The sequence below is a fragment of the Oryza sativa genome, chromosome 9 (genome assembly GCF_034140825.1).
Source record: "Oryza sativa Japonica Group chromosome 9, ASM3414082v1".
In the NCBI taxonomy this organism is placed as follows: Eukaryota; Viridiplantae; Streptophyta; class Magnoliopsida; order Poales; family Poaceae; genus Oryza; species Oryza sativa.
This window is the reverse complement of record NC_089043.1, coordinates 19,836,217-19,861,539: the sequence shown is the minus strand read 5'-3', so window position 1 is coordinate 19,861,539 and position 25,323 is coordinate 19,836,217. Positions and strand designations below refer to the sequence as shown.

At 41.2% G+C, this 25,323-nt stretch overlaps 2 protein-coding genes across 2 annotated transcripts; both read left to right on the top strand.

The window, feature by feature from the left end:
• Nucleotides 1-14,483: 14,483 nt before the first annotated feature.
• On the top strand, nt 14,484-18,602 carry LOC9270697 (WAT1-related protein At4g30420). The gene is made up of 7 exons (XM_015755373.3): nt 14,484-14,771; nt 14,973-15,041; nt 15,400-15,516; nt 17,323-17,560; nt 17,687-17,845; nt 17,942-18,093; nt 18,176-18,602. Exons 1-7 carry the CDS (start codon nt 14,587-14,589, stop codon nt 18,378-18,380), a joined length of 1,125 nt encoding a protein of 374 aa, XP_015610859.1. The 5' UTR covers nt 14,484-14,586; the 3' UTR covers nt 18,381-18,602.
• A 5,436-nt stretch (nt 18,603-24,038) lies between these two features.
• On the top strand, nt 24,039-24,665 carry LOC107276436 (WAT1-related protein At4g30420). Its single transcript, XM_015755708.3, has 2 exons — nt 24,039-24,268; nt 24,480-24,665. Exons 1-2 carry the CDS (start codon nt 24,128-24,130, stop codon nt 24,663-24,665), a joined length of 327 nt encoding a protein of 108 aa, XP_015611194.2. The 5' UTR covers nt 24,039-24,127.
• The last annotated feature ends 658 nt before the right edge of the window (nt 24,666-25,323 follow it).

Genomic DNA, 25,323 nt, shown 5'->3' with positions numbered 1-25,323 from the left:
TCAGAACAACTTTTATATAGAAAGTTTTCGCATAAAACACATCATTTAACAGTTTAAAAAGCGTGCCACGAAAATCTTTACCTTCGTCCAACTCTTACTGGAGAAATGAACGGGACTTGTATCTAACAATTTGAGGCCCTAATGTGGAACACAAATTAAGCCCTCCATGTTTAGAAGATGGCAATAAACAACATAATAAATTGGCAGCGGGTACTGTACTAAGTCGGTTGATTATTTTTTAAAAAAATCAAAGTTATAGAAAGAATTGTTACTTGATGTAGTGATTTATTTTTTTATTAAATAAAATAATTTTAATGCCTGGAACACACGTACATATCGTCGTTATGAGCCGTAGCTCTTTACGTCGACCATGATCCTCAAATACTTATCTGAGTAGAAGAAAACAAGACAGTTGTAACAAAATTAATAAAAGAAGAACCAATAACTTTTAAAAATGGTACTATAGGACTTTAATTACTTCGGAATTTATGATTGAAATATAAAAGCGTGAGATCCCTAATTTTTAGAGCAATTACAATAGCAAAGTATAAGTCAGCTATAAACACATATAAAGGGAACGATAGAAGAAAAACGGATTACAGATTTATAGCACATACTTTAAAACGTTGTATGTATAAGAGGTGAGCCTAGATATTATTAGTGGGCAGCATATACCTATAGGGTTACTGTAAATGATTTAGATGACTTTTGGGCTCACCTCACAGTACACTCTCGTTAATTGTCGAGCGAGTAGCATGGAGTAGCGAGCGCAAAAGTAGAAAAGACGTTGGAAAATGGAGCTGCCGTAATTAAGAAGGATGTCCTATTCCCGTACGATGAGGTTGCGAGTCTCTTGCGAAATCCGAAATTTTGTCTCAGAGATTTGAAGTGTGTCGGTCGTGTCGGAACAGGGTTTAAGGAGAAATGGGCTTGGGTGGCTTAAGCTGCTGGTGTGTGCTCCCTCCAAGATGTGGAGGCATCCACTGTTCCATACTTCCTTCCATATACTTCCATACGGTTTACAACGAGACGGTGAGTTTGTTCCATCTTCTCTATCGCATCCGTGCCATTCGCCCATGCCCCGTGAGTCCTTGGCCAATTCTATCACCTGACTACCTGATGACGCTTTTCCTCGTCAGCAGCTCAGCACCTTACCTTTTACTACATGCTGCACCTGCCGGATTCGCCCGTCTTTTAGATGGGGCTGATGCGCATGGTGCACACGCTACTGGTTTGCCGGTTTCTGTTTGGTCCAATATGTGGCGATGGCTTGGACCAGACCAGCCCAGCCCAACCTAGAAGTGACTGAGTGAGCGAGGCACAAGCCGGAATAAGTTCACTTTGTGACCCTCAAATGTGATCGAAATCTAATCTGTGACCCTAAACCATAAAACCGGATATGTCGACCCCTCAACTCTTAAAACCGGTGCAATTTAACTCCATCAGCGGTTTTGGAGGGTGGTTTTGCTGACATGGCGTCTACGTGGCGATGTTGACTCAGTCTTCGGTCCACGTGGAGTTAACGTGGCGCTTATGTGTACTAGAATTAAAAAAATATGTTCAGTACCATTTGTCATTAAAAAAAAATAAATGTGGAACCACTGACATGTGGGGCCATGGGCCCTCTTTCCTTCTTCCTCTTCCTCCTCCCTTCTCTCTCTTTTTCTCTCTCTCCCATTTCTCTTTGTCTTCATCTACAGGCTGCGGCGGGCCCGAGCGGCCGCGGCGAGCGGAAGGGGAGGCGGCGACCCGGCGGCGGCGGTATGAATCTGACATGCCACCATTAGCAGCAAGACCCAAGGAAGGGAGCAGGAGACGACGACGAGGAGAAGGAGCGCTTGAGCCACCAAGAACTCCATCCCAATCCCTCTCCCTCTCTCAGCTCCTCACACTCTCCCTTTCACCACCTTCCTGCGAACCAGGTAGTGGCAAAGCAGAGTAGTAGTAGTAGCAGCAGCAGACACTGTAGTCACACTCAAAGTGCAACAATTGCAGCAGCAGTAGCAGAGCAACGGATTCAAGTTCGTGGTTGAGGTGACTAGACACTGGAGGAGTTTCTTGCTTGCTGGGTCAAAGCAAAAAGAAGAAGGCTAGGAATGCCATTAATGACGACAGGATTCTTTTGAGAATAAGCGGCATCGGCCTGGCATGCGGCGGCGGTATGAATCCGTCCGACGAGAGCGTGCAGGTGGAGCGCGTCGTGGTGGGCGAGGAGCTCAAGGGCGTCATACTCTGGGATGGCGCATCACCCGATGAGCGGCGTCTCCTCCTGCCGCCGTTGGGTAGCCGCCTCCGCTCCCGCTCGCCGCTGCGGCCGCTCGGACCCTCGAGCGCCCACCGCCGCCTGCAGACGAAGAAGAAGAGAAATAGGAGAGAGAAGGGACAGGAAGGGAGGAGGAAGAGGAAGAAGGAAAGATGACTGACATATGGGCCCCACATGTCAATGGCTATACATTATTATTTTGGTATGAATGACAAGTGGGCCCTGCATATATTTTTTCAATTGTAGTATGCATAAGTGCCACGTCAGCTCCATGTGGACCGAATACCGAGTCAACATCGCCACGTAGGCACCACGTCAGCGAAACCGCCCTCCAAAACAGCCGAGGGAGTCAAATTGCACCGGTTTTAAGAGTTTAGGGGTTGAGATATCCAGTTTTGTGGTTTAGGGTCACGAATTAGATTTCGATCACTTTTGAGGGTCACAAAGTGAACTTATTCCGGCACAAGCCCGACACGCCAGGAAAGACTTGCCTTGCCCAACCCATCAACCATAGTGGGCCACAAGCGCGCGATGCGCCAGGCTCGCTGGCTCGGGCCACAAGCCCACACACCCACAGCCCAGTCCTACTCGGGCTGATCGTTTAGGGGAGGACAAGTCCACTTTCCGTCCCTAATCTTTGCATCAAGTTTAAATGACATCTCAAAACCATAGTCCAAGAATTTTCACCCCTAATCCTTGCAAAACCATCTAACTGAGGTCCTAAGGCAGTAATGGGGAGGAATAAGTCCGCTTTCCGTCCCTTTCTTTTTGATTAAGATGGCACGTGAGCTAAACATGCATCCATACTACCTTATAACCTGATTTGGACGGTTTTGCAAAGATGAGGGGCGAAGATTTCTGGTATTGCAGTTTAGATGCTAATTAAACTCGATAGAAATATGAGGGATGGTAGGTGAACTTATTCCTTTGGGGAACACTCGGTGAACTTATTTCTTTGGGGGACATGCGGTGCTTTGCGCTTCATGCTACTTTGGGCCGCGTCGTGCGAGCAGAGAGGATCCCTAATCAAAACAATATGAAAACGTGTGGGCTAAATTTAGTAACGGGCCGAACGGCTTGCGAGTTGCGACGCGTTCTCCTGAGGCTCCTCGCACCACGCGTTCGGTAGGGCTTCCATGCCGTCCGATGGGAATCTAACGGCTCAAATCAAATCACTTGCTAAGTAACAATGGCATGTATTCGCATCCGGATTGTTCCCATGATAAAACCTGTACGTAACCGTGCATTAGGTAGTCTACTATCAGCCTAAAATATACTGTTGCCGTGTTGATGTAGGTGCTAGGCTCCAATTGGTGACCATGGGGTATTGGGGCCGGGGTGGGGCTAACCGGCTAAGCGTTAAGCATAGTTAAAAAACCGGCCTGGTGTTTTAACCAGAACTAGTGTGGTGTTTGGTTGGAACATAATACGTAAACGGCCGGTAACGAAAGTGATTGCAGAAAAAAAAGTGATTACAGTGTATCAATTTACTTGATTTGTTTGGTTCCTCAATGTAACGGTAACACCTCCTTTATACACTGTTTGGATGGCTGTAATGAAACGAAGCTGAAGGAGATAGAAAAGTGCATTTGCAGAATGAAATTTTCGAGTGAACAAAAAAAAGAATGATTTTTTTTGGATGATTTGCATCGATCCACAAATTCAGAAACAAGTAGTAGATAGACAAAACAAATTCAACATAATTTAAGCACAATTGGATTTTTTTTTTCTTCCTCTGTATGTTCATGCACATGAACCATAAGACCAAATCCAATTTTCTTAGTAGAGCAAAAAGATGAAGAAGAACGCACTTGCTCCACATAAGGCCATAGTGTGCACCAACAGGCCATAGTTTGACCGTTCGTCATTGTCAAGTCTGTCGAGTACTCGAGGTCGACAACAGCTATGGCCGACAATCCCCTACTCCTTCGAGCCATATCCTACACCGCCGTCGCTGGTCAGCAGCGGCAGATCTAAACAAACTAGATAAAGTTACAGTTCCCCCTCCCATCTATATATGATAAAAAAATTTGCTGGGACCTTCGTGGGGGCTTTCATAGTCTTCACGACAGTAGTGGAGGCTCAAGAGCCCGCCGCCCCCATGCTGGATCCGCCCCTGGCAGTCAGGATCTGGAGATCTAGCAAGCTACGACCGCCCCGTCGGCCCCAATGTCCTTTCTAACCTCCGCGCCCATCCACTGATCCACACCTCCATCGGCTCTGCCACCCTCTTTTCCGGGGGTGCGGCGACAAGCAGCTGGCAACACAACGGATCGGGAATAAGCATGTTGCGCGAAGGATAAGGAAGAAGTGCGCGTCCGCGCTTGACTCGTGACGCAGGGGTTTCGGCGCTAATAGCGTATAGCGCTAATGTTTTTCTTTTTTTTAGATAAAAATTCGTCACGCATCTTTCTTCAAATTTTTTAGTTGACTTAAACAAAATTTAAGTCCAGATTTGAACTTAGGTTTAAAATTTTCAAATCAAGATTTGAATGCTTTCAACTTAGATTTAAAAAATTTTCAACTCAGATTTTGAAACTTTCAAAATCTTGATTTGAAAACTTTCAAGTCAGATTTGAAAAAAATTCAAGTTAAGATTTGAAAACTTTCAACTCGAATTTAAAAACTTTCAACTATTTATTTGAAAACTTTCAACTTAGATTTAAAAACTTTCATCTTAGATTCAAAAACATTCAACTCAAATTTAAAAACTTTCATGTCAAAAATTAAAAACTTTCAACTCAAATCTTAAAGACTTTTAACTATTCAAGTCAAGATTTAAAAACTTTCAATTCGAATTTAAAAACTTTCTACTAAATATTGAAAACTTTCAACTTAGATTTAAAAAATTTCATCCTAGATTCAAAAAATATTCAACTCAAATTTGAAAACTGTCATCCCAAAACTTAAAAACTTTCAACTCCAATCTTGAAAACTTTTAACTCAAATTCAAAACTTTCAGAAAAAATAAAGATGAAAATGAAAAAAAAATCACGGAAAAAAATCGCAAAAAAAAGAAAAAAAACTTGCGTAGTTTTTCCGTGTAACAGGAGTGGATGCTGCCAGATTTGGGCCATAACAGGTATAGATGGCCATATGGCCCGAGGCTCGCGGCCCGACCCAAGGCATGCCATTTTGGCCCCGCCCGACATAGCACTATCGAATAAAATATAGGGATGCATAATAGACTTAAATAGCCGTATAAGGCAATGCCCAAAGAGAAGAGGAATACAAAACAGACTTATTTAATTTCCAGCCATATGAACACAACCCACAGAGTTGAGGGATGAAAAATAGACTTTTTTTTGTGGAGAAGCACGATGGGTCATCATGCCTTCGGGCCGACCTGGCATGGCTCAAGCTGTATTAGCCCGTGCCTATGCCGTGTATGCAGCCCGTGGGCTGGCACGGCACGGCCTGGCGTGTCGGTCGGGCCATGCTGGCCCAACTAATCTCGGCCTAGGCACGAAGCTATGCCGTGCCGCCCAGTTGGCCAACTATAATAACAGGTTAATACTAGCAGTGGAACCCGATTACGTGGTATTTATTACTGGCCCACTTGAAACAAACGCATTTAACAGTTTTGGATTTGCGTTGTGGGTTTAAATTATCTGATTGCATAAATTAAGAGACTGGATATATAATTGAACCACTTTGAACCGCTTGAACTGATCGATTTTATGATGAATTGGGTAATAAACCGCCTCTGATCGGACCGAACTAGGAGACATCAATGTTTTAAAATGGGATGCATCAAGGCCTAGTTAGTTCTTAAAAAGGAGCGGAATGGGGAATCGATATCTTTGTTAGGGTTGTGAGTAGACTCTAGTAGCCATCCTGTCATCTTCATAGTGTGTTACTATAGGACATAGAGGGTACATCTACATAAGTGAACTATGGTTTGACTGTCTGATTCACTGGTCAGACCATAGGACCAATGAACCGAGATGTGGACGGGGTCAACCACCCATCCGAGTATTTCTACTATGGCATGAAGGGTCGTGCAAACGTGTCCCCCGCCGCATCAGCGCTTTAGCCAACTTCTCTAGTTGTGCATGTGAACTAGCCCATCTATGTGGGGGGCGGCTAATGGGCGGGTGACCGCCCCAGGCGATCACCCCCATCCCCCTATACACTACTCTCTCCCTTCCTCCTCCTCTTCTTCTCTTCCTACTACACTACAAATTTTTTAAAAAATAAAAAACACAAAGTTAAAAAAAATTATGTATAGAAAATACTATATATAAAAAAATTGAATTCAAATTCAAATTTAAAACTGGTATGTAAACTTTTGACTTAAAAACTTTGGGTCTATAAACTTTAGGGGTATAAACTTTAGATGTATAGAAATACTATATATATATATATATATATATATATATATATATATATATATATATATATATATATATATATATATATATATATATATATATATATATATATATATAAAATATTTGAATTTAAATTTAAATTTAAATTGGATATAATTCAAATTCAAATTTGAATCGTGTCAGGGTTATAATGAGAACTATCGTCTTTGTCCATATTAATAATCTTGTCTAGCCGATATTCTCTTATGCTCATGGTTCAATTCCACTTCTCTAAATAGCGTGCAGATTTAGGTCCCATCTCTCTTTGTTGTTTGTCCTGTTGTTTCCCTTTATATCATGTTATTTTAAAAGAAGCATCGATATTATAGTGTTGAAGTTATTAGTGACATAACTATATCTAATTTAAATCTTGATGACTACATATGTCATATATGTAATTATGTAAAGCAATTTACAGTTCTTGAGAAAGTACCATGAGGTAAAAAAAAAATAGTGTAAAATTTGGTATCTCCTAGTACATAGGTACCAAGAGGTCAAATTTATAATAGATAAATTGGTACCTCGTGTGATACCTCCTCAAGGATCATAAGATTGCTCAATTACGTATGTATGTCTTTGCTTTTAATCCAAATGTAGTGAGATAGGTTAGAATTTTTCCTTAGGCCTACTGTCTACTTCCTCCGTTTCACAATGTAAGACTTTTTAGTATTGACCATATTCATATAGATATGTTAATGAATCTAGACACATATAAATATTTAGATTCATTCACATTTTGATGAATGTGGATAATGTTAGAAAGTCTTACATTGTGAAACGAAGGGAGTAGTATTTTTAGCATGTGTTAAGGAAGTGCAATCTTAGTGTGTGCAATGGTGCATAGTGATATCTTTGTATGTACGTCTTACATGACATGCATTTAAGAAAAAACCTTTCACACACAAAAGAAACAATTAATTATGTCCTCCGTTCTTAAGGAAAAGTCGGTTTCATGGTATAGTGATTTGCCAGTTCCTTTTCAAAACGGAATTGTGAATTATTGTGCTCTAAATTGAGCTAGACAAATCATATCATGAAAACGTGGAATGAATCATGCTTGGTATTTCTGCCGATCCATCGATGTGAAACCTCCCGGCTGCATTATTGAAGAAAATGACCCAAAAGTTGCCTCCAACCACAGTGTAAAGCACACCCTAACCACCACTGTGGCAAGTTGGCAACATGTCGTCCAGAACTAGTTATACTACTATGGACAGGGTGTTTCTATACATAGATGTCATGGATACGATTATTTGCATACCACTTAAATAGTTATAAAAAATTGGTAATATCAATTGAGATGACATAAGTCTATAGATAAATATGAAGGACTAATCAAATTTGATCTACAACTGGCTATGTTCTTTGGATAACTTTCCTAACTTCACTCCCTCATTTTCCGCACGCATGCTTTTAAACTATTAAACAACATTTTTTTTACAAAAAAATTCTATAGAAAAGTTGTTATAGAAAATTGTATTAATTCATTTTCAAGTTTTTTTAACTAATATGTAATTAATCATGCGCTAACAAGGTATCCCATTTTCTGTGCGGAGGGAATTAGTTCCCAACACAAGGAAACGAGCACATCAAGAAACAAATTAGTAAAATTAGACCGTGAATAGTAAATGTACAACACAAATAAAATTTGTTATTTTTTTGCATTTAGATCGAATTTAGACTTGTATGTTCGTCTAGTGTCTGATATTATAATAATAATCTATCTTATCAAAATTTTTAATGTTTTATATAACCACTTAAACCATATGAATACACCTAAATGCTACCATACCTGGGTGTAGAAAATGCTTTCCATACCACTATCAACTAGGGTTGGAAATTTCGGACTGAAATTTTTGAAATTTCGGTCATTTCGGACCTCTTCGATACGGTATTATTTCGGCTGAAATTTTTCAATTTTTCAATTTTTTCGTAAATTTTAGTAATATTTGTTTAAATTCAATTAACTTTTGTTCAAAGATTTTGAAAATTTCAGACCGAAATTTCCTTGGATATTTCGGTGAGGTCCCATCAAATGGGCTAAACACAAAGGTTTAACCCTGCTATCAACTCAACCGCAGATCCTCCTCACGCGCGTACCCGCGGCAAGCGAGAGCCTCACACCTCGCTGCTTTGCTCTGCCGCGCTCGTTCCCACACCACGCGCGCGCTCTCCCTCCATTGCTTTGCTTGCTCCTCCGCTTCTTCCGGGAGAGGCGCATGGGTGCAGCCGCGTGCTCCGCCGCTCGCGGCCGCGGGGACGTCGTCGGCCGGGACGGAGACGGGAGGCAAAATTATTGGGGGCGCGCGGGACCAGTGGTGGCGAGGGGCAAAGAGCCCCCCGCCCGTTGATCGATACGCGGAAAAAGAAATCGCCTTGGGCCCTTGGCCTTGTTGGCTCGAGGCCACACACGCGACGCGATGATGATTCCTAATTTAGCGAGCGGCCGGGGGGCTTCGATTTCGTTAGGCGCCACGCTGTGATCGATCGAGGACGAGCGCGTCGCGACGCAGCGGTGATATGATGGGAATCCAATGGTGGTGGCTATGATTTGGCCATGCTCGGTTGCGCAGGTGTATACTTGCTTCGTCGCATAAAGGGTATACTTTCTTCGTCACATAAAAAATAAACTTAGAACGAGATGTGACACATTCATAGCACTAATATTAGATTGATTTTTTATTAGATAGAGAGAGTATATCATAGCGTGATCTTGTTTGAAAGTACGTGCGATAATGTGATCCTTTCTGATGTAACCTCTCGCTTAGACAGGCAGAATTTGATTGACGGGAGTATTGCTAAAGATGGTTTATGTTGTTTCTATTTATGTAAACTACTCCCTCCGTCCCGGTCCCATTATAAGCACAACCATAATTTTTTTGCTTAATTTTGATCCTCCGTCTTATTTATTTTTTTTATAATTAGTATTTTTATTGTTATAAGATGATAAAATATGAATAGTACTCTATACGTGACTTATGTTCTCAATTTTTTTCAAAATTTTTTTAAATGAGACAAACGGTCAAAGTTGGGTATGAAAAATTATGGCTACACTTGTAATGGGACAATGGGACAGAGCCAGTACGTTTTTGCTAGAAAGGCAAAAGGAGAAGTGCCAAGCTAGGTTCTTACCGACCACTAGCAGATGTTAGTCACAAGTGGATGGAATCGTAGAGTGTTTGAGTTAGAACATAGAGTTCGTATTTGTTATTGTCAAATTCATATGGTCTCTTCTTTGCGCGTAATATACTCCCTCCATCCTAAAATATAAGAGATTTTAGAGGGATGTGATATTTTCTACTATTATAAATCTAGACAGACTCTTTGTTCATATTCATAGTATTAGGAAATGTCACATCCCTTCAAATTTTTTTATATATATTATGGGACGGAGGGAGTATATCTTACTAGTAAGTTGGTCCTTAATTCTTGATTATTGAGAGGATGATAGATACATAAGGGATTGACCAAATAACAAATCTATTAACTTATTAAAGGAATAGACAAAAGAGCCTCCACGTTCGCTCTCACGGTCTAGAAATTCTCATATTAATCGGAGAAAAAGAAAAACAGAATCCATATAGAAATACAATCTAGAAATAGTTGAAATTCGGAATTAAAAAATAAAAAATATTGGAAGACGAGACTAGAGTCCATATAGAAATATAATTAAGAAATAATATAAATTCGGAATTAAAAACAAGGAATATTAGAAGTAGAGTATAGAGTCCATATAGAAATACAATTAAGAAATAATAGAAATTCGGAATTAAAAAAATGAATATTGGAAGTAGAGTATATAGTTCATGTAGAAATACAATTAAGAAATAATAGAAATTCAGAATTAAAATAAGGAATATTAGAAGTAGAGTATACAGTCCATATAGGAATTTAAAACTAACTAAAATTCAGAATAAACATAATAAAATTAAAAGTTGAGTTTAGAGTTTGCATAAAAATACAATTTACAAATAAATAAAATTCGAAATTAAAAAAAAACATGGGAAGAAAAGTCTAGAAGTAACTGAAATTCGAAATTATAAATTAAAAAATATTGAAAGATGAGTTTCGAGTCCACATAGAAATACAATTAGAAATAATAAAAATTCAGAATTAAAAATAAATAATATTGGAAGAAGAGCCTAGAGTATATATAGAAATATAATTTACATATAACGAAAATTCGGAATTAATTAAAAAAAGAAATATTGAAAGACGAGTCTAGAATCCATATAGGAATATAATTTACAAATAACTAAAATTTAATACCAAAAATAATTAATAACTAGCACATATATAAAATACAATATGAATATTACACATTAGTAGTTTCGTAAAGTTAGTACAAAATTTAAAATTATGTTATTATTTTAATATTTAAATATTACATTGAGAAAACATATATACTATTATATGAGAGAAAAATATAATGATGCTAGCCGTACAATCTGCGCGGGCCACCATGCTAGTTATTCTATTATTCTAGAACATATATGTGCTTGTTTCTTTTTTTTAAGACGAGGGAGTATACTATACGGTTTTTCCCCATATATGTTCATTAAACAAAAATTAACCACTCGGATAATGAAGGAAACATAAAATCCTTACAATTAATCTCGATCTATATACACAGTGGCTCAAATCCTATATATATTTATAAAGATCATCGATCCTTACCAAGTGTAATTAATGCTTTTTTCTATTTTTTCCGTTAAGCTATATCATCTTAATTGTTTTTAGCCATAATTGGATAATTGATATCTTATAAAGTCACATCACCTTAGTTTTGTTTTTAAATGATTAATTTATATTACATTATTTCTTTTCCTTCTCTCATAGTCACATCATCTTAGTTTCTCTTTTAAACATCAATTTATATATGATTTTAATGGTTACAAACCACATCAAATGGTTTATAACCTTTTTTTCTTCCATAGTCGATTAGAGATAAAAATTATATAAACTATAGCTATTTTACATGTTATTTCTACTAATGTTATATAAAATTTCTGTAGCAACGTGTGAGATTTTATCTAGTAAACCTATACGTGTCCTCGTAAAAAAGAAAATGAACCCTACACGTGTAGTTGACAGCCTCACAGCTGCACAACGATATTCGCTGGACAGTGGGCGTCTACCAAATAGTCACTGTTAGAGATTCATCGCCGGAGGAATCTGTCCATGTTGCTCTCATACAATAACTTCAGTAGTCAGGAATGCCTCCGAGCTAGACCATTGGAGAAACCACTAGTGTCCACCTACCTGTCGACTGTTGTCGCCATGGCGTCTTGTACCATCCGGCAAGCACGACAGCCGTTCGCATTTAGGCCGAGGCTTTTCACGTAATTTCTAACTCACCAAATAATTTTATTTCTCATTAATGGATCGATGGCCGCTTGGTGGCATCCTTGGCTCCAGATCTCCTCTTCGCCGTTCCCCAACGTCTTCGAGGTTCGCGCACGGTTGCTTTTGCCCTGGCGAATAACTCCTGGGTCTCTGACATCCGCGGTGTCCTCACTGTTCCGGTCATCTCCCAGTTTCTCCTTATTTGGGATGTGGTGCTTCACGTACAGCTCTCGCCGGGGGTCGAAGATCGTCTCATTTGGCGATGGACGTCAGACCAGTGCTACTCAACGCGTTCGGCGTACTAGGCATTCTTCTATGGCCAGCATTCCTTTGCCTGTGTTGATCTTCTCTGGTACGCAAAGGGTCCTGCTAAATGCAGGTTCTTCCTTTGGTTTGCATTCCAGCAGCGCTGCTGGACGGTTGATCTCCTTCAGAAGTGTGGTATCGATAATCACTCGGCCTGTCCTTTTTGCGCTCAGGATCTTGAGACAGCGAACCACATCCTCCTCGACTACATGTTCGCTCGACAGGTCTGGTTCCGGGTGTTATCGCCTCCTAGCTGGGCTGCCCTCTCTCCCCCATGGCAGCTGGTTCCAGAATTGGTAGCCATTCTCCAGGGCCTTCTTACCTGAGCATCTCCGCGCCGGCTTATACTCCCTGGTGCTTCTGGTATCTTGGCAGTTGTGGAAGGAACGAAATTCTAGGGTTTTCGACTCCGCACTCTCTTTCGTCTCAGTGGTTCTGGAGTCCATTCGTTCGGAGAGCCATATGTGGTTTTAGCTGGCGTTGCCGTTTTTGGGGACTTGTTGGGAGTGTAGCGCGGCTAGGCCTCTTCCCGCTGCTTGGAGTTTGTTCTTAGCCGCCGTAGTTTCTCTAGCTTCAATTCTTTATTTTGCTTTTTCTCCCTTCCCCTAGCATAAGCTGGTCTGTCTGATTGTGTGGTGTAACTAAAACTCTTTTCGTCTAATATATTGACGTGCAATCCTTTTGCGCGTTCGCGAAAAAAAAATTATTTCTCATATGAAATATAAGAATTAGTAGTTCTTGATTATATAAAATAAATTAGAAACCAGGAGCTATAAAACACCATCTTTTCCACATTTTTACTAGGTGCTTATCAAAATATTGAGCTCTTGAAAAGAGTTTAAGGCTAAGTTCTAAAGTGCTTCTTGGAATGGCCACGTCTCGTTTATCATGAGTATGTATCCCAATTAAACGATTAACGTGTGTATTTTAAGTACTTTCTATATGAAAGTTTTATTAAAAAGATCAGATAAATCTATTTTTTCAGTTTATAATACTTAATAATTAATTAACTATATTCTAGTGACTTGTCTTTGTTCACATATTGCTGAAAAGGAGAAACAATTTATGAAGTACCATATTTTTTAGCGTAAAACTTAATATCTCTATATACTAGGTATCTCGATGTATCAAATTTGGGTAATTTTATCATCCAATAAATTTTACCATCGTACTTGAGAAAATACCTAGAGGTAAAAAAGATTTTACACTAAAATTTTGAGTGATTTTACGGTTCTTAAGGAGGTACCACATTTCATTATAAAATTTGATACCTCTCGGTACTAGGAGGTACGGAAATCTGCACTAAAAATTTTGATATCTTTTGATACATCTCAAAGACTTGGTACTTAGAAGTACTAAATTTTACACTGGAAATTGTGGTAAAATTATCCATAATCTTTAAAAAAATATCAAGAGATATCAATCTTTTTTAGTGTAAAATTTTGATACCTCTAGATATAGGTATCTTGAGTTACCAAGTTTTTAGCGTAAAATTTAAGTACCTTGAGGTACTTTAAGGACCGTAATTTTTCTAAAAAAATGTTTCAGAGTAAAATTTTAAAACCTTGAGATACTTCAGAGAGCTTGTACTCCAGAGGCCAGCTCCTCCGCTGTAAATGAGATCCATGCACGTACAGTTCGTATTTTTGCACGTTGTGCACCCTGTAAGGAACAGAAATTTCTAGACCACCACCTTACCTGGACAAACGTCCCCACACACGCAGCCACCTTGGCAACGTCATCAACGTCAGATGCAAGCGACACTTGCAGCCAAGTTTGCTTTTCACATGCAGAGAGACTACCCGATCGGGGAAAGTGAATTCATCCCGAGGATATCCCTGTGCATATCATCCAAATAGTTATCAAAAAATATAAAAAAACTAACAACATATATTAATATAAAGTATATCACTACACAAATATACAAGTTTAAATTCAACTTCTACAAATTATAACAAAAATAACAAATATAGTTGCGAATGTGCGATAACTATTTTCAGTTTAATTTATTATTTTTGTTGCAAGTTATATAAGTTGAATTTAGTCTTACATGCTTGTAGAGTGATATATTTCATATTAATCTATGTTGTCAATTTTTTTTAAATTTTTTTAATAACTATTTAGATGACATGCAAATAACGAGGCGACATCCTCAAAATCGGCGTCCACCCGATCGTGTGTATATAACCGCCTCGCCCCGCCCCCACCGTCTCCTCGCTGTGAGCCGCCGGCCGCCTGCGCACTTGAGCTCCACTTCCTCTCGCGGGAGGCGTCAGCCGAGAGCCACAGCCAACAGCAATGGGGGCCGGATGGGAGGAGTACAAGCCGTGCGCGGCGATGGTGGCGGCGCAGTGCATCTACGCGGCGCTGGCGCTCTGGGCCAAGGCCGTGTTCACCGGGGGCATGAGCACCATGGTCTTCGTCGTCTACCGCCAGGCCATCGCCACCGTCTTCCTCGTCCCCATAGCCATCATTGCCAACAGGTAACCCATCAACCAATTTATATTTCCTTTTTGTTTTTCAGAACCTCAATCTAGAAGAAGATGTGTATAATGAATCTGAAACATCACTTCTTAGGTTGGTTTTTTCGACTGAGGGAGTACATCTCTCGAGCTGTCAAACTTGACAGTTTCATTTGTACGTTCATTCATTAATTCATGCATGGTGTCTGAAATGATCTGCAGAAGGAAGAAGAAGGAGACGAGGCTAGGAATGACGGGCTTCTCCTTGATCTTCGTGGCTTCTCTTTTTGGGTAATCAAGGCTCAAGCTAGCATCACACAAAAACTGTTAATTAATTGCAGGCGCGCAGGGTTCCGGTTTGCACATTTCTTTCGAGGGAATTGACAGAAACGAACTTTCCGAGATCACGGAAATTTCGGACTGATAAAAGTTGAAATTTAAACAAAATTTGATTAAACTTTGAATAAAATGTGCTTAATTAAATAAATGAATATGTAACCCGAAATTTCCAAAATTTTGGAAATTACGATCCGAAACATTGAATCCCCTGCGCACGCCAAGATCATAAGATCAAATGTCGACTGAGAATTAATCAACTTGCTCTTCCGATATACGAGTCTAACCATGTTTGATCTCTGTTTGACTGCAGGGCAACGGTAAACCAATACGTGTACTACCAGGGCCTGCATCTGGGATCGTCGTCGATGGCGACGGCCATGAGCAACCTGATACCCGCGATCACCTTCGTGATGGCAGCGTCAGTAGGGTGAGTTCATGCATCTCTCAAACAGATGATACACCTCTCTGAATTTCTGTCAGTTCATGCACTGTAAAACACAGCAAATTAAACTGCATGCATTGTTCTCTTCGCTTCTCTCTGCAACGGCGTATCCTGTGCTTGATCCCTTCTAGCTAGTTCCAGAATTTGGTTAAATTTAATTAGTTGGTGTCCATCAATCACGAACGGGACCAAGTAACACATGCATATCGTACCACTCAATAATTGCGTTCTCTCCGAGCTAGCTACTGTGTACGTACGTGCAGAGGGAACAAGAGGACGGATCGACATAATCACCAGAGCACATGATCGAACAGCATTTGCCATCATTCTGACCTGTAAATTCAGGGAAGAAAAGGCGAATTAGGGAAGTGCTAAATGCCCAGATTAAATTATCTCTAAGCGCAAGTAGATTGCGTTAATTAGGAAAAAAAAAAAGCTATCAGATGGCGAAACGTGTGTCTCTTTCTTCTTCTAAGTTACTTGTACATAAGCTCCTCTTCGGTTTCTCAACGATTTTAGCTTAAACTTTGCTACAAATCAAAAAAGATTGTGGCTAATTGAATCAATCAAGTAAGTCCTGAGATGGCATATGCATGAACGTACCTTGTCACATGCCTTTGCAGACCTACGTTGAATCACACCCTTTTCCAGGTCATAAACATCGTACTTGGTTACCGACTAATTTGTCAGAAACCAAAGGCTGCATACATGTTTCTGCTCGTGCAGAGAACACTGGTTCCAGCTATCAATTTCGTAGTTATCACTCGAGACAAAGGATTAGAGCGTAATGATGGGTTAGTCATGTTTAATTAAAGTGTGTCAGAATTGATTAGTCTCTACTTGTTTCCAGAATAGAGTCGCTGCAGCCTGAAAGAAAGAATATACTAGGGACTAGGGAGACTCTATTGGCCTCCCCTGAATCTGGTTGCTGAATGCTGATGTTCTGTTGTTTGGAAAAAAAATAAAGTAAACCACTAGTGGCATAGCAATCAGTCTATATTAGCCACCCGTTTGCAGAGCATAGCTAAGAAAATTTGGTTTTGTATAGGCACGTGTTTGGTTTATTACCAACTCCTGGGCATCTGAGGCTTAGTATTTTCAGATAATTCATCATATGGTTGAAACAGATTATTTGCTTTACATTTTTTTTTAAAAAAACTACAGTTTCTTAAAAAGAAATTTCACTGTATTGCTCAGTTTATTAGTTTTAAACTATTTTTAAGTTTGTTTATTACAAATATTTTATTTATCTTTATAATTAAATAGGTAGTCTAGAGCAATAATTCGATCAATAATCTGTTGTAAAATGAGTCATAGGGTAGAACCAGTTACCAGTCCAAACCCATGCCTTGGGCTGGTCTAAAAATCTACATTTTCTTTGCATCTTTTTGTGGGATTTTAAGGTAACCCCTATGTTGAAGCCTTTATTAGACCACTGGTCCATTTGTCATATAGGAGTATACTACAACTTTTGGTCAAAACTTACTTGTTGTCAAGGCAATTCTTTTTCTGTGCCCCAAATAAGCAGATTCTTTATAGATTTTTCAAAATATAAATATTCTAGAAAATCCATAATACAGTTTATTGCGGTTAGACCACTATAATGAAAAACAATTATGGTTAACAGACAATATGCGACTCATACAAGATTTTTCATTTGCTTAACTGTATCATGATCGCACAAACAAACTCTTTCTGACACTGTCATAAGCAGTCTGTTTTTTTTTTGAGGGAATAAGCAGTTACTTTGTGTTCTTACTGATAATCTGATACTGTGATCTGATCCGACAGACTAGAAAAGGTGGACCTCAGGAGAGTGAGGAGCTTGGCGAAGATATTCGGCACCACCGTCTGCGTCGGAGGAGCCATGGCCATGGCGTTCTTCAAGGGCCCCAGGCTGCTCAACTCCTCCTCTCTGATCGTCGACCTGAACTTTCTTCTCCACTCGTCAGCGAGCAGCAAGTGGGTTATGGGCGCCCTGTTCCTCATCTGCAGCAGCTGCTGCTGGTCACTCTGGCTCATCTTGCAGGTGCCAAGTTCGATCGCCTCACTCAACCATATGCAGCCATGCCACCAATTGCCAAATCTTGTTCAGATGTAATTGTACATCTTGGTATATATCCAGAACTGATAATCCTGACAAGATGTGTTGTAGGTGCCAATCTGCAAGTCGTACATGGATCCCCTGACGCTGTCGGCGTGGATGTGCTTCCTGTCGACGCTGCAGTCGGCGGTGCTCGTCTCCTTCCTCGTGCCGGACATCAACGCCTGGAAGATCCACTCCCTATTCGAGCTCGGATGCTGCCTTTTCGCCGTAAGCTATAAGCTCGCTCGATCGCCTCTTCTTCAGGTGATCATTTCTACTGTGATGTTGCAAACAAATTAACTCGATAAATGTTCACTGCCGCAGGGCGTGTTTGGGTCAGGCGTGACGTTCTACCTGCAGTCGTGGTGCATCTCGGTCAGGGGCCCTCTCTACTCCGCCATGTTCAACCCGCTCTGCACCGTCATCGCCACCGTCGTCGCCGCCGCCTTCCTCCACGAGGAGCTGCACATCGGCAGGTGAAAAATCGATCCATCAATTGGTCTAATTTCATGTAATGGAGTTGTTCTAACGACGAGATATTTGGTTAATTTGTGTCAGCTTGTTCGGGGCGACGGCCATTGTTGCCGGGCTGTACATCGTGCTGTGGGGCAAAGCAGCGGATGGCGGCGGCAAGAGCGGCGGGAGTGTGCCGGAGCACAGCCACGACGTGGAGAAGGCGGCGATGCGGTCGGAATCGCAGCTCGACGTGGGTGAAGGCATCACGGAGCCGCTCCTAGAGGCCGGCAACACGGCCGAGAAGTAGGGTAGAGGAGATTTTGAAGTTGATAGCCAGTTGTATCTTCTACAAACGTTTTTTTTTTATTTATGTCTCCTGGTAGGGAGAGCATGGTATTTTGGATGTAACTATATAACATTCGAAAGTATTTAGTATGGATAATTTTCAAATGTAACTATTGTATAATTATTCTGTAACTATCTTATAGTTTTTTTTTTAACCAAAGGCAGGAGCTCTGCCATTGTATTAGAGAGGAGAAAGCAACAAGAATGTCTAATAGTTTTTTTTTTAACGAAAGGCAGGAGCTCTGCCAATGAATGGCCACGATTTTGTACCGCGTGGAGGTATTGGACGATAAAAAACCTCTTTCAAAAAACAAACCTTCCCGCTGGCCTGCCAGTTGTTGCTGCTCTCTGCAAACCTGCTCGCTCCCCCGGCGCTGCTGCTGCACGGCTGCTCCTCCTTGCGGGCAGCGCGCTCCCGCGGCTCAGCCGGCCTGCTGCACTGATGCTATCGCGGCCGCTCCGTCACGGCTGCGCTCCGATGCTCCGTTGCCCGCCTACTTGCCGGTTGCCGCAGAGCCACTCTCGATCGCCTCGCGGCCTCGCGCCAACGCACCATCGCCCGCTGGCGTTGCACGCCGCGGTGCCGCCACTCAAAGGGGGACTCAGGGGGAACAATGGGTCCGGTGGATGTAGGGGGGCTCAAGTCCTCATGTACCCACGTTGAATTTGCCCCTGACTAGTATATAACTTGCATGTGAGATGTTAGGTAAATTTTGCTATAGGACATCGCGACTTCGTGGTTTTAGTTGTAGGACACCGCGTGAAGTGACTTTTAGGAAGACACTCTCAAATGTGCTATAGGACATCGCGACTTCGTGGTTTTAGTTGTAGGATACCGCGTAAAGTGACTTTTGAGAGGACACTCTCAAACGTTGGATATTCGCTCATTAAAATAAAAATTTCCGGTTGAAGAGGAGAGAAATCACGCGAAATATCAAAAATACCCTTGGGCCCATATGTCAGCTTTCCTATCTCTCTTCTTTTCTCTCTCTATCTTCCTCCTTCCGGCGTCACTATGAGAGGCGAGGGGGCGTGCGGAGGACCGCCACGAGCGCGACGGCCGTGCAGGCGGTACTGCAAGGCGAGGCGGCGAGCGGAGGTCCAGCGCGGGTGCGGCGGCTATGCGGGTGGCACGGCGAGGCGTAGTGGCGCGGCGGCGGCTGCAGTGGCTCGTGGCGACACCGTGTAGGGTGCGTCCGGCTGGGGCTCGTGGTGGCCGTGCGGGTGGCACGGCGAGATGCAATGGCGCGGCGGCTATGCGGGTGGCACGCAATCTGCCTCTGTTCCACGACATTGAACTTCATCGTTCCTTCTTTCCTCGGCAATTCTTGCTCCTGTGACTCCTCCTAGTCCCCTTGGAACTAACTCCCCCATCAATTTCATCGATTTGGGCCATAACAGTGCCAAACCCGAGCTCCAAAGCTCCGCTCATGGAGGTCACCGTGGACATGCCATCTTGGGGACTCTCCCTTCTATTTTACTGGAAAAACAGAACCCACGTGCGCCGTAGATGCTCCTGCCCCCCCTCAATTTGGTCGGAGAACTCGCCGTTCGTCCAAACCCCAAACCGCCCCAAAGCTCTGCCATGGCGTTGCAATGCCGCAACGCTCGCCCCTGCTCCGCCTCGCGCCGCCGCCGAAGGTGGAGGGCCGCCGGAACCCGTCCGCACCTCTCCTGGTCGTAGCCGAGCCATCGCTGGCCGAGTCCGCCCCACCCAAGCCAGTGCTCATGCGTCTGTTGCCCTGTCCGCACCAAGTCATCTTCTAGTAGTGCCTTTGGTGCTCTTCGTTGTCCCCGGTGGCCTTCGTCATCTCTAGAGATGGCAACGGGGAATTCCCCGTCGGAGGTTACACCACCAGACCCGCCTCTGTGGAGGAGAATTTTCTCCGCCCCCGCCCCCGTGAAATGCAATGAGGCAACATCTTTCACCATCACCGCCTCCGTGCGGGTAATTTATCCCCGTGGAGCCTTCATCCCCGCTCTCAGGTTTCTCAACAGTCAATAGTCAACATGAATATATTTCATATATCAAACAATAATTTTGATACAAAATATTAACACTCAAAATAGCAATTCCAGCCATCAATTTCAGCACATAAGCAACGACTACAAGAACACAAGTTCACAAATTCATATGAGCATCCACCATCAGTAAAACAAATAAGCCCACATGACAGATCAGAAATTCGGAATGGATGAATAGAGGGTGGAGGAGGAGGCCGACGCCCGGTGGCCGGTGCCGAGTCCTCGGCGTCCTCGGCGCCACCAAGAGATCGGACATGGTCGACGAGGTACGAGCAATATAGAGATTGAGGAGAGACGGCGCAGCGCTGTGACCTGGGAGGCCGGGAACGGGATGGCGGTGTGGCACTGGGACCTAGGCGGCGCGGCTCGGGCGTTGGGACCTGTCGGCACGTGGAGACTAGGGGCGGAAGGGACAAGGGAGTGGATAAGAGATGGCTAGGGTTTCTAGAGGCTTTATATACTCTGCGTCTTGGGCTTGTTTCTATGGACCATATATACATGAAATGGAACACATAAAATATTACAATGGGCCTCCACAGAGAGCGGGGACAGGGAACAGTGAACAAAACCTGCCCCCGTTAGACCCAATGGAGGATGTTTTCACTCCATTTAATCCTCCATGGAGACATAATTCATACCACCCCCACCTCCTAATGGGAGGATTCACCACGGGGAATCGGTGGACGGGGAACCTTTGCCATTCCTAATCATCTCTAATGGGCTTTACTGTCTGTATGTCTCTAATGGACTTCGTCGCCTTTAGTGATGACTAGCTATATATTTATTGTCAAATTTTCTCTCAAAAATTTGTCAGATGTAAATATAGGACAATTATATTGTAACTTATATTTAAATATAATATAACCTATAAGTAACACTCTTTCCGTGAAGCGGGTGTCTTGTAATGAAATCTCCTCACCTATACACACAGCTATGATTTTTTTTCCTCCCTTTACTTGCATGGATCTAGAAACAAATCTAACGATATAAAAGTTATGTAAAAAGTTACATATAAATTACATTATAATTACACTATGATTACAATGTATTTATATCTGTGAAAAATTTTGAGAGAAATTTGATGATAAATATATATAGCAAAATCGTCCTCTAATTATCGCTGAACCGCTATCTGCCAGGGCCCACCATAGCGAAGTCAATACGATCAGCCGCTGAAGCGCACGAGAGCACACGTCGACGCACACGCAAGAAACTCAAAGTTCTCAGTTCATATCTGAAGAAACCGCCTAGAGTGGAGAAGAGAAGAGAGCTCATTGCTCATTGCGCGAGAGCTCTCTTATCTGCTCATTGCTCTGTCCGAAGTTTACTTTTATATCTGAAAGGTACGATCCCTCTCTATGAAAAGAGGATGTAGGTTTTTCGCGACGGTTTGTTCAAATACATTGGATTGCGCAAAATCTATTTCGAGAGGCATCTCAATTTAGACTTAACAAGCGACGCGGACAATTACGTGAAAAGTACTAGCGTTACATACATACATGCAAGTAGTTTTTGCTATTAGGTTGTGCATTTTTTTTCTTCTTATGAAATTTTCTCTTAAATTACTTATCCGATCTATAATCCTATTACACTGTTATGTTCGTAATAATTAAATCTTTACAACAAGATCTCACATGATTATATTTTGATGAAAAATCACAAATTACTTTTATGATATGTCTAAATTACTTTTAGATTTCACTAAGTTACTTATTAGACATACAAAAGTAAATTCAATAAAGTCTAAAAGTAATTTACATATATTATATAGAAGTAACTTAGAACAAAACGAATATAACTTTGGCATGTCATTCGAAGTAAATCCGATGTAGAGATAAAAACATGACCCTATCTAGAAATTAAATTAATCAGCACAAATTATGAAATTAACTAAAAACAATAATAAAATTAATCACCTTAGAGCATTATTAATGTATAGGAAGTATTTTAATCAAATCTAAAAAAGTAATTCATATATATGATAATTTGTTCAATGAAAAAAGGTATTAATTAAAGTTACTTTCTTTTTATTATAAGTTATTTTTTATAATATATGTAAATTACTTTTAAGCTTTACTGAATTTACTTTTGTATGTCTAAGAAGTAACTTAGTGAAATCTAAAAGTAATTTAGACATATCATAAAAGTAATTTGTGATTTTTTATCAAAATATAAACATGTGAGATCTTGATGTAAAGATTTAATTGTTACGAACACAACGGTGTAATCGGATCGTAGATTGAATGAGTAGTTTAAGAGAAAATTGTATATGAAATATAGGTAGATGGTGTCTAAACCAGCTACCACTAGCTGTGTAGTCACGTCCATTGGATTGATGATTGCTCAAATTAAGGCTTCTCCATGGATAGCTCAAATATGGCTAGTAATTGAATTCATCGTGGGGAAGATTGTTGGATTAATTGTTCGGTGTAGGTTTGGATGCCCCGACTTCCCCTGGACCATATATTTATACCCTTCATCCTCCATATTCTTATGGGATTTATAGATCTTTATTTTCTATTACCAAAAATGTAATAGGTATAATCTCGGTATTTGGTAGTCTTGGTTAAGCCCGATAGGTCCTTTAGCGACCTTGCCAAAGTCGATCTCGTATTCCTTATCTGCTCTAGAGATATCCCTACTTAGGGCCCCTTTGATTTGTAGGAAAAATGTAGGAATTTTAGAGGATTTTAATCCTATGGAAAAAAAATCCTACGAAGGCCTTTGAGACAAAGGATTGAATCCTATCCAATCCTTTAAAATTCCTATGGAATGGGTAATCCTATGCACATTTTGGAGGAAAGTTAGCAAGAGGTCTAACCTCTTGGAACATTTCCTCTGAGTCTATCTCTCTCATCTGATTCCTGCGTTTTTCCTGTGGTCCAATCAAACGGCCATTCCTGTGTTTTTCCTGTGTTTTGCAATCCTCTGTTTTACAATTGTATTCCTGTCAGAATCCTGTGTTTTTCCTATTCCTCTGTTTTTTCATTCCTACGATTCAAAGGGGCCCTTAGGCTGTGTTCTTTGCTGGCAGTTCCCAACTCCACACCCTTATTTTTCGTGCGCATGCTTTTTAAACTACTAAACGTTGTGTTTTTTTAAAAAAGTTTTTATACGAAAGTTACTTAAAAAATCATATTGATCTATTTTTTAAAAAATTAGCTAATACTTAATTAATCACACATTAATGTGAACATCGTTTTGCATGCCGGAAGGATGGGCTGGGAACCCCTCCTCCCGAACACAGCCTAGAGTCTTTCCTGCATCGAATCGGTATATTATCGTTTGGCTAGCATATCCATACATGTATGGGTATAAGTAGACCAACAAAGGTAAGTGCTATTTTATTAACTCTACGAGGTACATATGCCTCTTAATACATTTCAAGGACTAGGAAAAAACACAACATTGCTGATTATTACTCCCATTGTTCTTTTATGTATGACATTGGTCAGTTCAAACATCATATATTAAAATAAAGGATGCATGTAGCAATTTTTTTGCCGTCTCTGATTGGTTTAGCCGGTTAAGTGGCTAGGAGTTGTAATACCTCCTATAAGGCTAAGGTGAAAACATCATAAGAGGTACCTAGTTAATTCATCAAACAAGCAGGAGAGAGTTAACATCAGAGAGCGGGGCACCATCGCCAAGATATCTGGCACCATCATCTGTGTGGGAGGAGCCATGGCCATGGCGTTCTTCAAAGGCCCAAAGCTGTTGAACTACACGCTCGGTGACCTGAACATGGCGAGCAGCAAGTGGGTGCTAGGCGCGCTCTGCCTCGTCGCCAGCAGCTCATGCTGGTCACTCTGGCTCATATCTCAGGTAGTAATTTTTTAAGGATAATTTCACCGTATTTTCTAGTGTAAAACTTAGTATCTCAATATACTTTCTAAGAACTGTGAAATTCCTTTTCTTTTACACTGCTTCTCTCCACAATACCCTTTTTTTTACACTGCTTCTCTCCACAATACTCTGCACCTCGGCTCAGTAATATTCAGAGTTCAGACACAAATTCGACTTAATTTGTTTTCAGGTGCCAATGTGCAAATCGTATGCGGATCCTCTGTCCCTCTCGGCATGGACATGCTTCTTCTCGGCCCTGCAATCCGCGGCGCTCGCCGTCTTCCTGGCCCCGGACCTGGACGCCTGGAAGATCCACTCGCTCTTCGAACTCTCCGGCTACATCTTCGCCGTGAGTTCAGAAACACCGTGCATTTGATTGCGTCCGGCGAAACGAGACATGAATTTTATACAGAGAGTTAACGAGTGTGTGCGACGCTGCAGGGAGCCTTTGGTTCAGGCGTCAACTTCTACCTGCAGTCGTGGTGCACTTCGGTGAGGGGGCCTCTCTACCCGGCCATGTTTACGCCCGTCTGCACGGTGCTCACCACCGCCGTCGCCGCTGCCGTTCACCGAGAGGCGCTGCACATCGGAAGGTATGAGACAAAAGCAATGGAAAAGGATACTCCCTTCGTCCCAAAATACAAATATTTTTAAAATAGTGATAAGTCAAACATTCATAACTTTAACTATTAATAGAAAAAAATAAAGAAAAGATCAATCATGTAAAATTGATGTTACTAGATTTATCATTAAACAATTATCATAATATGTAACTTTTTTATTTAAAACATCATACTTTTGTAGATATTACTCCCTCCGTACTCGTAAAGGAAGTCGTTTTGGACAGCGACACGGTCTTCAAATCACAACTTTGACTTCTTGTTTCTATAAAAATATATATTGAAAAGTGATATATGTATAATTTTATGAAAGTATTTTTCAATACAAATCTATTCATATAAATTTTGCATTTTCAAACTCAACAACTTGAGAATGATTTATGATTTATATTCCTAAGGTTTGACTTAAACATT